General features: G+C 51.0%; 2 protein-coding genes across 2 annotated transcripts; both read right to left on the bottom strand.

Annotated features, from left to right (window-relative positions):
• Positions 1 to 5,205: 5,205 nt before the first annotated feature.
• Hoxd9 (homeobox D9) lies at positions 5,206 to 7,153 on the bottom strand. Its single transcript, XM_052182731.1, has 2 exons — positions 5,927 to 7,153; positions 5,206 to 5,582 (listed from the first exon to the last, which is right to left on the bottom strand). The coding sequence occupies exons 1-2, from the start codon at positions 6,714 to 6,716 to the stop codon at positions 5,341 to 5,343; spliced, it is 1,032 nt and encodes a 343-aa protein (XP_052038691.1). The 5' UTR covers positions 6,717 to 7,153; the 3' UTR covers positions 5,206 to 5,340.
• A 3,048-nt stretch (positions 7,154 to 10,201) lies between these two features.
• Positions 10,202 to 12,828, bottom strand: Hoxd10 (homeobox D10). Its single transcript, XM_052182733.1, has 2 exons — positions 12,052 to 12,828; positions 10,202 to 10,670 (listed from the first exon to the last, which is right to left on the bottom strand). The coding sequence occupies exons 1-2, from the start codon at positions 12,794 to 12,796 to the stop codon at positions 10,393 to 10,395; spliced, it is 1,023 nt and encodes a 340-aa protein (XP_052038693.1). The 5' UTR covers positions 12,797 to 12,828; the 3' UTR covers positions 10,202 to 10,392.

Raw genomic sequence — 12,828 nt, 5'->3', positions numbered from 1 at the left:
CCGGCGGCGGCGAAGCGGCCCCTGCGCCGGACGGGACGCCGCACGCCGGCCCCGGGATGCCTCCGCCAGCCTTAAAGGGGGCCCATAAAGCCGCACTGCCAAGGGCTCGCGGGGGCCCCTGGGTCCGCAGAGAGGGGGCGCGGCCGAGCCTTAGCCTTGGGGCAGGCGGGGAGGTCACTCCCAGGAGGCCGCAGAGCAGACGGTCTCTCCGCTCCTGGAACTGCCCAGCAGAGACTGGCCGAGGCTTTTTTTTTTTTTCTTCTTCATTTCTGACCATGGACGAACGTGCATTTTTTTACTTGGGCCTAGCTAAGTGGTTTTGATTAAAAAGCCACCATCCAGGCTCCCGAATCCTGACCTTATCAAAGCGAATCAAAGTCCTGCTTTTTCCAGCCGAGCAGGCCCTGTGGAAATGAGATGTACATTTACCCTTGACGCACTGCATGCCTGGTTGAGGCTCCCAGGTTAATTGATATTTAATGGAAATCATGTCCATGAATATAGTTTCCATCATTTCACCCTTGATAGACGTCAGCGTTGGCCACAGGGAGGGGGGAGGCGAGAGATGTGGGAAGGGGACATTAGCGTCCCTGAGAGAGCGAAGAGTGGCAGAAACGTTCCCAGTGAGCAGAACGACTCAGGCCGGGGTGGGTGGCATATCCTAGGGCAGGGCGCAGGGCTCCGGGGTCCCAATCCTGGCTCCCAGACTTGGGCGGGCTGTGGCCCCGGGTGGAGCGCGGAGGGGGGCGGGAGGGGCGATGGGGCAGGAGAAATCGAGTTCCCCAGTCGGCTTTCGGACCCGTCCGGTTCCAGGCAGCTGCAGGCAGACCTTCCCTGTCCTGTGCTTAACGACTTTAGCTCACACACCAATCTGAAATAACTGCCAGAGACTGGATGCGGGCCTTAGCATAAACTTGATTTTCCGGAGAGAAATAAAGAGAAGGCTCAGAAATCAAGAGAACACCTGGTTTGTGGGCGTTAAGGAAAAGACGCAGTGTCATCTGCCCAAGTCCAGGATTTGCATTTCGGGAATAGGCAGTGCCCTTATTGTGACACCTGTACAAAGCTGCGTGGCTTTACCCCCAACAACCTCTTCCCCACACACTTTCGTCTCCCCCCTCTCGTTTGAATGTCCAATAAATATATTTATATTCCTCTTCTCCCTCCCCCTCTCATTTGTCTAACCCTTTTCCTCTCCCTCCCTCCTCCTTTAGGTGCTGAACCCTTTACCCTTCGGGCTAATCCCGTGTCTGGAGGACACCAGGTTCTCTGATCTTGAGAACAGACCTAGAAGACACACCCCAGCTCACCAAAGACTCCAGCTTACACTAAATCACACCGTGCTGACTTCCCACGGCCAAATACAAAATGCCTAAAAACCCAGATGGACTCAAAGACGCAGCATTCCTTACGGGGTTGTTCAGCCCATGTGGACAGAATCTCGAGGTCAATCCTAGTGGGCTGAATCTCCTTTTTATAAATAAGGTCATCATAGAAAGGCATTTTCGTTAGGAATGTCTGACTCAATTGTTTCAACAAGGAATGGTTGAAAGTGATGAAGGTAAATTATTGACGAACCTGTACTTGTGTTATTAAAATTTATATTAGAGAGTATGGGGACTTACTGGTGGTGGTCAAGGGCAAGGGTGTTTTATTAGGTTTTGTTTTTCTTCCAAGTATCCTTCAAATGTGAAGTTTAACAACTGCTTCTGACTATTTAGGATTTGAACTTCAGTCCTGAAAATGTGCAATGAAATGATTTTCTTTTCAATAAAGCCTTGGAGCTTGGTAATTGTGCCCTTTTTATTCCGCTGTTCATGGGAACGTGAGTGTATTTGGACATTGACAGAATGAACAGGTTTGGGAATGGAATGGGGGGAAATTCTGAGAACCCAGATGTCAGTGACACACGGCACTTTATAAAACTCCATATATATGGGGGTTGCCTATGGACATGGCTGTCATTTTTACACATTCAGGCCTAATTTTTAAAACACAACAACGTGTTTCCTCTGATGACAAAATAATGTGAGTTTTTCAATGTTATTTAAGCATTCCGCCTGTTGTCCTAAAAGAAGAAAAGCTGGTTAACTTCGTAAATATCTCTGCTTTTTTACACATTTCTGTTTTGATGGAATGCATTAAGTTAACGTTTTTGTAATTTCTGCACAATGGTCCCGATTTTGTGAAATGCTGACTGAGCCAAAATTTTATGCCTGACTAGCACGGCTTGAGAATTTAATAGTTCACGTTGTTTATTTTTGTTAAATTTATCCTAATTTAAGATTAAAAGTAAGATTGTAAATATTTTTAATCAAAACCTTCCTGCACAGCAACGCTAGCTTTACGAGATCAGAAAGTGGAGCAACAGCGCTCTCTAGTGGTCAAATGCGGTCGCGAACCAACCGAGCTTGATTTTCCTTTCATTTGCCTCAAACCAATTCTAATCTTAATTCTTTAGTTTGACTGGGGCTTGGACCGCTGACACTAATAATGCTTCATCTCCTTGACTGTCAACAAGTCAAGTGCAGCAACCCGGGGCTCCTGAATGCAGAGGAAATTCTCATTTGTGCTCCCAAGAACTTGCAAGTAGCGTGTTGCCAAAAGCTTCCAGCGGGTCCTTTGCCAGACACCACAAGTCCCCCATTCTGCAATCTCCCAGCTGTGCTTATTAGGCACAATGACAGGACCGGCAAGGTTTGACAAAAATCAAAACCTTAAAAATATTAATCGATGAGACTTTTTTTTTTCAAAGAAAGCAGGCATTTTGGCAGCAAAAAAATTTTTTGGAAGTCAAATATTATTGTTTTTCCCTTAAAAGCTGTTACAACATTAAATCATCAGTATTTGCTAATTCAACTTTTTAATTGTAATGTTTTGGGCCCATTAAACTGCATAATTTGGGGGTGGATTGAAGTCAAATTAGAAGCTTTCGCCGCATCTCGAGAGCGCCTGTCCGGAAAGCCCCTCTTGGGCTTATGTTTATTCAAATTTCTCCAGACAATAAATGAGAATTTTTTAAAAGTTGTATAAGTGACAGGCTGAACCGAATTGGATAAGCAGTCTATTTGTCTTTAAAAAACAAACAAACATTACTAAATCAGTGTGTTTCTTGCTGAATTTCTGTCTCTCATTTTCAGAAATGTTTTTGCCAATTTATCTTAAATGACTGTATCTGTAATAAGTGAACAAACTTCTATATTTTTGCCTGAAATTTGATGTGTAGGACCCGTGAAGAGGGGTGTAACTCCACCTTCTCCCCCCACACAAGACATAATTCTAAGAGATGCTTGCTTGAGTAAATGGCCCAAGATCGCTCCTGGCCATCTCGAGTAAGAGCAGAATGTCACTATTGTCTTATTTTTATTATTAAACGATCTAGACAGATCATGGCCACAGTCAAAATACTAAAGAGCCACCGGCCATAGACTACCTCTAACGTTCGCCCCATTTTAAAAATCAGAAATATATCACCTCTCATTTTTATTTTCTGGATGCTCGCACCTCACTGGGGGGCTTCCAAGCCCTTTCCTTCTTGGTCTAGGTCTTGTGTATATTTTATTGTCCAGATTATTTAAGACCCAGTTTTGTCTGCATTTTTCCTTTCCTCCCACAAACATCAAAATGAGATGGTTTCAAAGCGAAGCGCCTGGGCTGTCGTAAACTCATTACCTCCAGACGTCTCGCCGGCCCGATGGCTTTATGACACCTTGGCTCTTCCTGTTTTCAAAGAGCTATAGGTATCCGCCAGGCCTAAGGGGCGGAGGATGCAGCACCTTCGGCCGGATCTGGGCCTTGGCGTTCCCTCCCAGCCCCCATCTGCTTTTTCTTGGAGACCCCCTCTTTCATCAGGATCCCCAAGATCTCTACCATTACCCCCCCACCCCACCCCCGCCTTCCGCCCAACCCAGGCTGCCCGGCGCCGCGGCCTCCTTTAGGGCCTACAACGCCAGTGATTCGCCTGAACCCTCACAATGACCTTCATTTTAGCCTCTCAAAGCGGCCTCAGAGGACCAAGCTGGGGGCTAAACATACACTGAAGCTGGTTGGAGGGAATGGGCGGCAGGATAAGGGTATGGGGAGGAGAGCCTTGACCATTTTGATCCGCTAAGGTCACTTTGGGGCTTTGGTGGAGAGGGGTGGAAGCTCACTGCCCAACCGGCTAGGACCTCCTGGAGCCAGCCGTCCTCGCAGGCCTGGGGGAGTTTCTCTGGGGTGCCCTTTCCCTTGTTTGGAGATGGGGGTTGGCGGCTTGGGTCTCCAGGACAGAAGTCGGCCAGAGATGCGGTGTGTCAAAGTCTTAGCACAGGGATCCCCAGTTCCTGGCGCCAGTGGCTCTGCAGAGCGGCTCGCCCAGGGCCTAAGGCAGGGAGTTCATTGTGGCCCTGGCTGCAGGATAGTGAAAATGCCAAGACACCATCGAAAAGTGTGCTCCTCAGTCAGGTGTGCTTACACAATGGGAAGCTTCAAGGCGTCTCAGAGACCCCCCAACCCCCCAGGTGCTAGGGCCTCCAACCTTTAGCAATGTGTCCCTTTTCAGGTATAGGACAGTCTGATGATTTAGTTATTTTGCAAAGACAAGAGAGCAGTCACACAACGTGCAGGGCCAGCGGCTGGGCTCCATTTGTTCAGATCAGCATTTATTTGTTGGAAGCGGTAACATTTACAACTGGTCCTCAGGCAGGAATATGGAGGGCCACCCAAGGGAGCTCAGCCCTCCCGGGGAGAAAGTAGCTCCCCGGTGCTCTGAGGACTAAGCCTCTCCCCACCCCTATCCCAACCTCGAGCCCCAGGGCCCAGGGCCCAGGGCCCAGGACTTCTCGGTAGGCCTCTCTGGAAGTCAGTCCGAGGGCTCCCCTAGGACAGGGGTTTTCCTGCCTTTGGGTTGGGAGAGCAGGGGTGGGGGTGTCCACAGTCTCTCTCTTCAGATTCTCGGAATTAGTTGGCCCTGTTTGGGAGGCTGGATAGGGTGAGACTAAACTACAGCACTTTTCAGAAACATGAGGGATTTACACAGGATAGGGCTCCATCAAGCCTGCGTGCACTCACAAAATATAGCATTTCCTAAAGAATCAAGGGAGTGGGCAAGGGAGGGAGTGGGACGGGACAAGACTCCAAAGCCACTTGGTTTCTCCAATACATATGCGAGCAAATACAGTGTCCCCCAAATAACTCACAGAGACCAACCACACAGTCACTTCTACCTTAAAAAAAAAAAAAAAGAAGAAGAAGAAAGTCCGAGTCGCTGCAGAGTTTCTGAATCAAGCACCCACAAAGAAAACAACAACAAAAAACCCAAAACCCGCTGCCTTTTGAGCTCGGCAGGCCGGCCGCCCTGGGTCAGTCTCCTTTGGGGCATTTCTCCTTGCTCATCTTTTTCATTTTCATCCTACGGTTCTGGAACCAGATTTTGACTTGTCTCTCTGTAAGGTTCAGAATCCTGGCCACCTCGTAGCGCCGGTCCCGGGTGAGGTACATGTTGAAGAGGAATTCTTTCTCCAGCTCTAGCGTCTGGTATTTGGTGTAGGGACAACGCTTTTTCCGGGTGGAGCGAGCGTGGATCCAGTTCGCTGCAGGGTTGTCTAGGAAGAGGGGGGTTTGCAGACAAGGGAACGAGGGGCGGAGGGGAGGCAGGGAGAGACAGGGTGGGGAAGAGAGGTCGTTAAATTAATTTCACCAAGGATGGACGCTTTTCACAACTTGGGGGAATTATCATAAAAAGCCTTAATGCCCGCGCTCTGTTTACCGTACAAACCGCGCGCCCAAGGTAGGTGGTTATGGGAAGCTTTTTTATGGATACGTGTTGCTCGCCTAGGCTTGGGTAGGCGTCTAGACGTTTTTATAGGTTAGTAAAACTATCAGTTTTGCACATTCGAGCCTTACAGGTTTCAGCAATAAATCAGGGGGCAATTTCTTTTGCACTTACTTGGGTCAAGTTGCTGCTGCGGCGGCTGCGGCGGCTGCTTCTCCTCCTCCTTCAGCGGGCAGCCCGGGCTCGGGTGATCGCTGCAAGCTGAGGGCTCGGACGAGCCTCCCGCCCCAGGCCCGGTCCCGATTCCCACCCCGGGCCCGTTCCCTGCTGCTGCCGCCGCCGCCGCCGCTGCCTTGTCCCGCAGGAACGAGTTGCACGGGAATTCTGGGCCGCCGCTCCCCTGGGACTCGCGGGCCGCAGAGCACTCAGTCCTTTTGGAGGAGGAGGACGAGGAGGTGGAGGAGGAGGAGGTGGAGGCTGCAGCGGGGGCCGGGGCCGCTCCGGTTTCAGGCTTAATCCCGTAGTGGCGCCCGTTGGCTGGGCCGCCGGGGCTGGAAACGGGACCGGGGCCTCCGCCACCACCACCGCCGCCACCACTGCCACCGCCACCGCCCGCGCCGCCGGGGAAGCCGGGCAGCGGCTCCATCCAGGAGCGTACGTAGCGGCCCGGCTCGGCGGCGGCCAGGGGCGGCGGGGACACGTACGGGTGGTACAGGCCGCTCATCGTCGCCGCCGCCGGGGGCTGGGCGGCCACCGCGGACCACGAGGCGGAGAACACGGACGATTTGGGGGCAAAACTACACGAGGCGAACTCGGCGGCGGCGGCCGGGCCATCGGCCACACCTGCGGGCCGGCCCTGTGTCCCCGGCCCCGGTGGCCCAAAGCGCGCGGCGAACACCTCGTCGCCCTCATGGCCTATGAGCGAGTCCACGTAGTAGTTGCTGAGGGTGCCACTGGACGACATGTTGAGGCGCCACGCGCTCCCACCCAAGGTTACACTGCCCACCGCCGAGCGGCTCCTCGCCGGCGCCCGAGCCGCCGACTAGTTCGCAGGCTGCAGCCACCACCATTGGTCGCGCGGCCCACGTGATCATATTTACCAATACCCGGAGTAAATCAGTCCGCTAAACTGGGGGCTGCTGTGATTTAAAAAAAAAAATCATCATCAACAGGAGCGTTGCAATTAGAGCTGCCGGGCCCAGGTCCACGCGCCAGCCCGGCCTGGCCCGGCTCAGCCCGCCCTGGTGGTGGCGGCGACCATGGGCCTAACTGCGGCCCGCAGGAGGCGCTGGGGACTATTTGTTCATCTCTTCTTGCCTCTATGGGTCCTGCGATCTCCACCCGGACTCTGGCTCTCCGACTCATGGGCTCTGAACCGTGGGCCGGGCTTCTCAGTCACACCTAGGCGATTATCCAAAGCCCGGAGCAGTTGGAGGCTCCCAGGCCGGTGCTGCCCCAGGCAGGCGAGCCTTTAAGGGCGGCCCCCTGTCGCCCAAGGGGAGTCGTTCTTCCCTTGCCTCTTTTCTTACCTAAACCCACCCCTCCCTATACATACCCACACACGCTCTCCCACAGCTTGGCGTGTTGTTTAAAACAGGTGGAAGACCTCTGTAATGATATTATGCCTTTCAATAAAAATTTTATGAGGTGTATTTGATTATAGATTAATGTGTCCCTAATAAAACGGACGGATGGAGCAGCTCAGAGGGCCCCCTCCCTCTACCACACTCACACAATCCCCGGGCAGCCATATGAACACCCTGGACATGAGGCTAGGCACACGCCCCAAGGCCCAAGGCCCAAGGGGGTGAGCTGGGTCAACTGGACTCCCGGGCCTGGTCCAGCTCAGCATGGCTTCCAAGGGGCGGCCTTCAAGGGGTGTCTCTCTGCCCTCGGATGGGTGGTGAGCACTGTAGTCCCAAGGAGCCGACAGTGATGGCCATAGCGCCTCATCTTTTTCCAGCCTTCTGGAATGGTCCTGCAAGAAAACATGCCACAGAGGGGAAAACCCAAAGGCCAATAAGGCCGGTTCTCTTTAGCCCAGCCTCAGTGAGGCCTGCAGGAACCGCATCTCCGAGGGTAGGTCGCTGCGTGCCTTTCACACTGAGAGGCCTGCGAACGGATTCTGAAGATGTCTTCAAAATCCAGACGAAAGGACAGGTCCTTGATCCACCCCTTTCCAGTTTTCCCCACTTGCCTTGAAAGGTAAGGCCGGGCAGCCTTGAATCTGAGAGAAATGTCCATTGTCACTCCCAAATCCATGGCGCAAAGCCTGGCTGGGAGCCGAGACAAAAGCCGCACGCCAGCGGCGGCCGAGAGGGCACATCCCTCGCTCTACAAGTTGCCCAGAGCACCCTTGGAGGGCTCACAGCCCACCTCTAGCCTCGGAAAGAAAGGGGGTAAATGGCTACTTAGGGTCTGATTGATTGCCTTTGCGAATGGCTTTCTGATTTTGTTTCAGGAGGTCTGCCCTTTTCCTGTAGCACAGGTTTCCCCCTATCAGCAACTAATGGCGCTCCCCACATCGCTGGGAGAACCGCAGAGGTTAAATTTATTCTACTTCTTTTGCCCAACCAAGGTAAGTCAGGGACAAATTTATTCCAGTCCCCCCAAGTTAGAATTGAGTCATCTCTCTCTCTCTCTCTCTCTCTCTCTCTCTCTCTCTCTCTCTCTCTCTCTGCTAGCCTCAGAAAAAAAAAACGCCCCTAAAGAGACCTGTCTTGGACCTTGGGAGGATTTGGGGTTTGAGAGAGGACGTTTAAAAGAATAAATACTGAGCACCCCAAAGACTGGATGGGGGCTCTCAAGCACGAAGAGACTAAATGGAATGGGAAGAAAGGGGCCTGTGTTTAAAAGAGAAAAAAAGCATCCTGTTTTGTGAAATTCTTTGAAGATGTGTTAAAAACCACAGGCCGGACCTGGGGCAATGAGTTCAGTCACCTCTTCCCACAAGAACCTCTTCCCTTTTCCCTGGCAGCACTAGATGACTGTGGACTCAGTGACAGGGATTCTACAGGAGCTGGTTTGAAATTTCCAATCCGTGTGTGTAAAAGACCCATTGGACAGACTTGTTGGGAAGTCATGGTCACTTGCAAATGCTTTCAGTCACCTAACAGCTCAAACACAGTGGTTGCAATGAGCATTTTTGTCATTAAATAGTGAGAGATTTGTCTGGGGAGAATATTTCCATTTTTTTCTTCAAATAGATAATGCGGGCCACTCAAAGGCAATAGCTGGATATTAATCTTTTTTTCAGAAAGGAACCAAGATAAAATAAAATGAGAAAACTCACCCAACCTTGGCTTCCCTGGGTCTGGCTGCCTTGAGCTTGGGGCAGGTGGGAAAGAGAAGGGGGTGGGGGCACAATTGGACCCAGTGCCATGCTTAGCGACTTGTTCCTGCAATGGTGCCAGGCGTGATCCAGGTGGGCAATATTAGTTTCAACCTAGCCCCTGAAGATGGATTCCCCAGCCAGAAGTCACCAAAAGCTCACTGAAAGCATTAAAAAATAGCATAACCAAAACCAAAGAGAAGAAAACACACAAATGGGGAAGTGAAGGCAAAAGCAGGCACAGAACATAGGCTTCCTTACCAGGCTGGGGGATGGGGTAGAGGGCAGCTCGTCCCATTGAGAATGCAATTCTATTAATAAGGGGGTGGGAGAGGAGAGAACAGTCTTCCCAGTTCTGAGGAGCGAACTCCCAGGCTGATGATGAGAAGACTCTTCTCATCCCCATCAAGGGCATATTCTAACCTAGGTCTTCTCCAGTTTTTCTTCCCCCATCTCCTTTCTCCTGCCCCCTCCCAATCCCTTACTCAACTGCCCCCCCCCAAGAGCACTTTGCTCAGTAGAGACCTCCCCAAAGGCTTTCCTCTCCACCCAAACATATTTCCATTTCAGAAAGCAAAGGGAACAAACTCATTTCCAGAGTTTATTGCATTACACATGCGACCAGAACATGCACAGAAAAGCACAGGCTGCGCTTGTACTTCTACCAAACCACAGATGCACCACGAGGAAAGGCTACAAGGCATAAGTCATCAACACTCCATTTCACCAAGGACAATTGCTAAGTTCATTTGTGAAAAGATACATTGTAATGTGCTTTTTAAAGTCCCCCTCCCCCCCAAAGCTTGTGGGTTTTCTTAATCTTTTGAAATATATATAGATATAGGTTTTTGTTTTTTAAATACTGGATGTTTTCAAAATGCCATGAGTTCATGGGCTAACCACACACAGAGAACTTTTATGTTAGGAAAAACATGGAAAAGTCACATTGCTGGCCGGATAGATGGGTGGATAGGTGGATGCGGTTAGATGGATGTTCTACAGTTCCATTAAGTTAAGACCCAAATGAAAATGCGCAGTAATAGTTACCCTGCATTACGATGAAAAAATAAATTACACGTGCTAAGTTTTTTTAATATATATATGTATACTCATAGGGATTACAGATCACTTGCAGCACGAACAGAATGACCCCGAAGTCACATTCTAGCAGGAAAACAGAACAGACCAAAACAAAACAAAAAAAACCAAAGAGCAATGAGGGTTTTGTTTCCGCCTTCCCAGTCCTCCAGCACTCAGGCCTGGAACTCGGTGCCCCTTCTTGGATCCGGGCTTCACATGGGCCTCAGACCTAAGAAAAGGTGAGGTTGGCGGTCAGTTCTCGAATTCGATTCTCTCGGCTCATCTTCTTGAGTTTCATTCGGCGGTTTTGAAACCAAATCTTGACCTGCCTGTCGGTGAGGTTAACGCTCTTACTGATCTCTAGGCGGCGCTCGCGGGTGAGGTACATATTGAACAAGAACTCTTTTTCTAATTCCAGCGTTTGGTGCTTAGTGTAAGGACACCTCTTCTTTCTGCCACTCTTTGCAGTGAGCCAATTGCTGGTTGGAGTATCAGACTTGATTTCCTCTAACAAAATTAAAGGGAGAAGAAAAAAATCAAGAATTTTTTTTTCTCTTAGTCCATTCAAATATAACCTTGGCCATGACCCTGCTGCCAGACAGGCTGATTTTGACAATGCTGGTATTAAACATTACTTACACAGGTGGGCATGAAGGGGACTGTAAATTGGTACCCATTTGGACTAAATACTTAACACAATGAATGAGAGGATATTCTGTGCTAGGGACTGCCTCCTCTTATCTCTCTCTCTCTCTCTCTCTCTCTCTCTCTCTCTCTCTCTCTCTCTCTCTGCTACACAACTTTCAGGCTTTCACAAAATGTGACTATAATAGTGAACTTTACAGGATCCCCCCCCCCCAAAAAACATTCTAAGTGGTCAGCCCACCAGAAAGAACCTTAGCTTGCTTCATCTACCAATCTCACTACTGCTTCCGGGCCCCACGTCGCCCCGGCCCGGCCGCTTCTTACCCACCCTTCCCAGGCAGACAAGGAGATCTACAACCAGGTTTATAGGGACCCAGGCTGTTTCAAGAGATAACGAGGAAGCAAGGATACCTTCTCCACCCTTACTGGGCATTGTTACAGTCCCCCTCTCCCCCAGAATTTCCTCAATTTTTCTTTGCTCTCACACAAAAGCCTTCCTCCAGAAATGTGACTGTGGCTGGCCGGTAGACGCTGAGGGACAGACTGCAGAAATGAGGGTGGAGGCTCAAGATTCCTTCTTAGAAACCCATATCCCTAGTTCTTTGCATTACCCCAGCCCTAGGTGGGCAATGCAGCTCCGTTCTCCCCCTCCTCCGCCTTTGCCCTCTTTGTAGAAGATTGCAAAGCCTGCGGCTCTTTCCCCAGACAAAGCCAAGGTTACCTAGCTCAGTAAAGGCAAGAAGTCCTCTGCTTCCCCACCCAAGCACCAACAGGCCAAACAATTCCCTTCCCCTCTTAGATCGCAGGATGCGGGGTGCAAACCCTTGAACACAAACACCGTGTCTTAGGCTGCCTTAAAATGATCCCTGGGTTCAAGGCACAACTAGGGCTGCAAATCTGAGCCAAAGAAAAGCGGGCACTGGAGCCCTGTTTACAAGCGACTGGTCTCCTTTTAGCTCTTTTGTTGTATTTCAGATCTGGCTCAAGACTGATAAAGCCGGCAAGCCTCTCCTCTGCCCAGGCGCCGTCAGCTTGGGGCCAGGTCTGGCCGGAGCAGCGGGAGAGAAGCCGGGACCCTTTCAAGGCTGGGGTCTCCCTTCTAAAAGCCGGGTAGAGCAGCACCTGCGGAGTTGGGCTCTGGGCTCCGGCTGCCCGGCCTCCACTCTGGGCACCCGAGCGCTCCCTTTTCGAGATTTTACCGGGCTGCACGCCCCGCTGGGGTGGCAACTCTGTTCATACCGACCTTTGCTTTCCTTCTCCTGCACTTCGGGACTGGACACGGAGACCTCAGCCAGGCAGCTCCTCTCTTCTGGAAGGCCGCCTTTGGCCTCGGGGCTCTCCACCTGGGAGACTTTAGTGGGCTCCTGGCCGCTCGCGGTTTCGTTCATCTTCTTTTCCATCTGCAGTTGGGCAGCCGAGAGCTGCGGCTTGGCCGCGCCGCGAGGGTTGAGCTGGAGCATGACAGTGGAGCTGCCTTCGGGGCTGTTATTGTACTCTTGGGTTTTCCCGGTGGCGTAGGTCTGACTCAGTCTAAAATATCCAGGGACAGGAACCTCGGGGTTCTCAACAGGACAAGACTCGGGGACCAGCCTCTGGTACGAAGGGACCTCGGCAGAAATGAGTTTGTTGCGCTTATCAGAATACATGCAGCAATTGGATTCTTCTTTAATGTTGGCGGTGAATGAGCAAGTGGGGACTTGCTGTGTAACAGGTTGCTCTATTCGGCAAGATCTGTTCGGGTCTGTCCAACTGTCTACTTGAGGTATATAAGGATGTACATTCATACCCATATTTTGGTGGTTCACTTCTCTTTTGGCCAGAGACGGGAGCAGTCCACAGGTTTGCATTCCATAGGTTCCCATGTCTGCGCTAGGTGGTGGCATGTACATGCTGGCGCTGCTGGAATAAAAACTGTCACTCCTGCAAGCACTGATCAAGGAATCTACTAAAAAAGTATTAGCAGCAGGAGAGCTGTTGGGAAAGGACATTTTGGGGAGGAATTTGAAGAAGAGAGATTGTG

This window comes from Apodemus sylvaticus, chromosome 5 (genome assembly GCF_947179515.1).
Source record: "Apodemus sylvaticus chromosome 5, mApoSyl1.1, whole genome shotgun sequence".
NCBI classification, from domain to species: Eukaryota; Metazoa; Chordata; class Mammalia; order Rodentia; family Muridae; genus Apodemus; species Apodemus sylvaticus.
The sequence above is the reverse complement of the archived record's forward strand: the minus strand, read 5'-3'. Positions and strand labels throughout refer to the sequence as shown.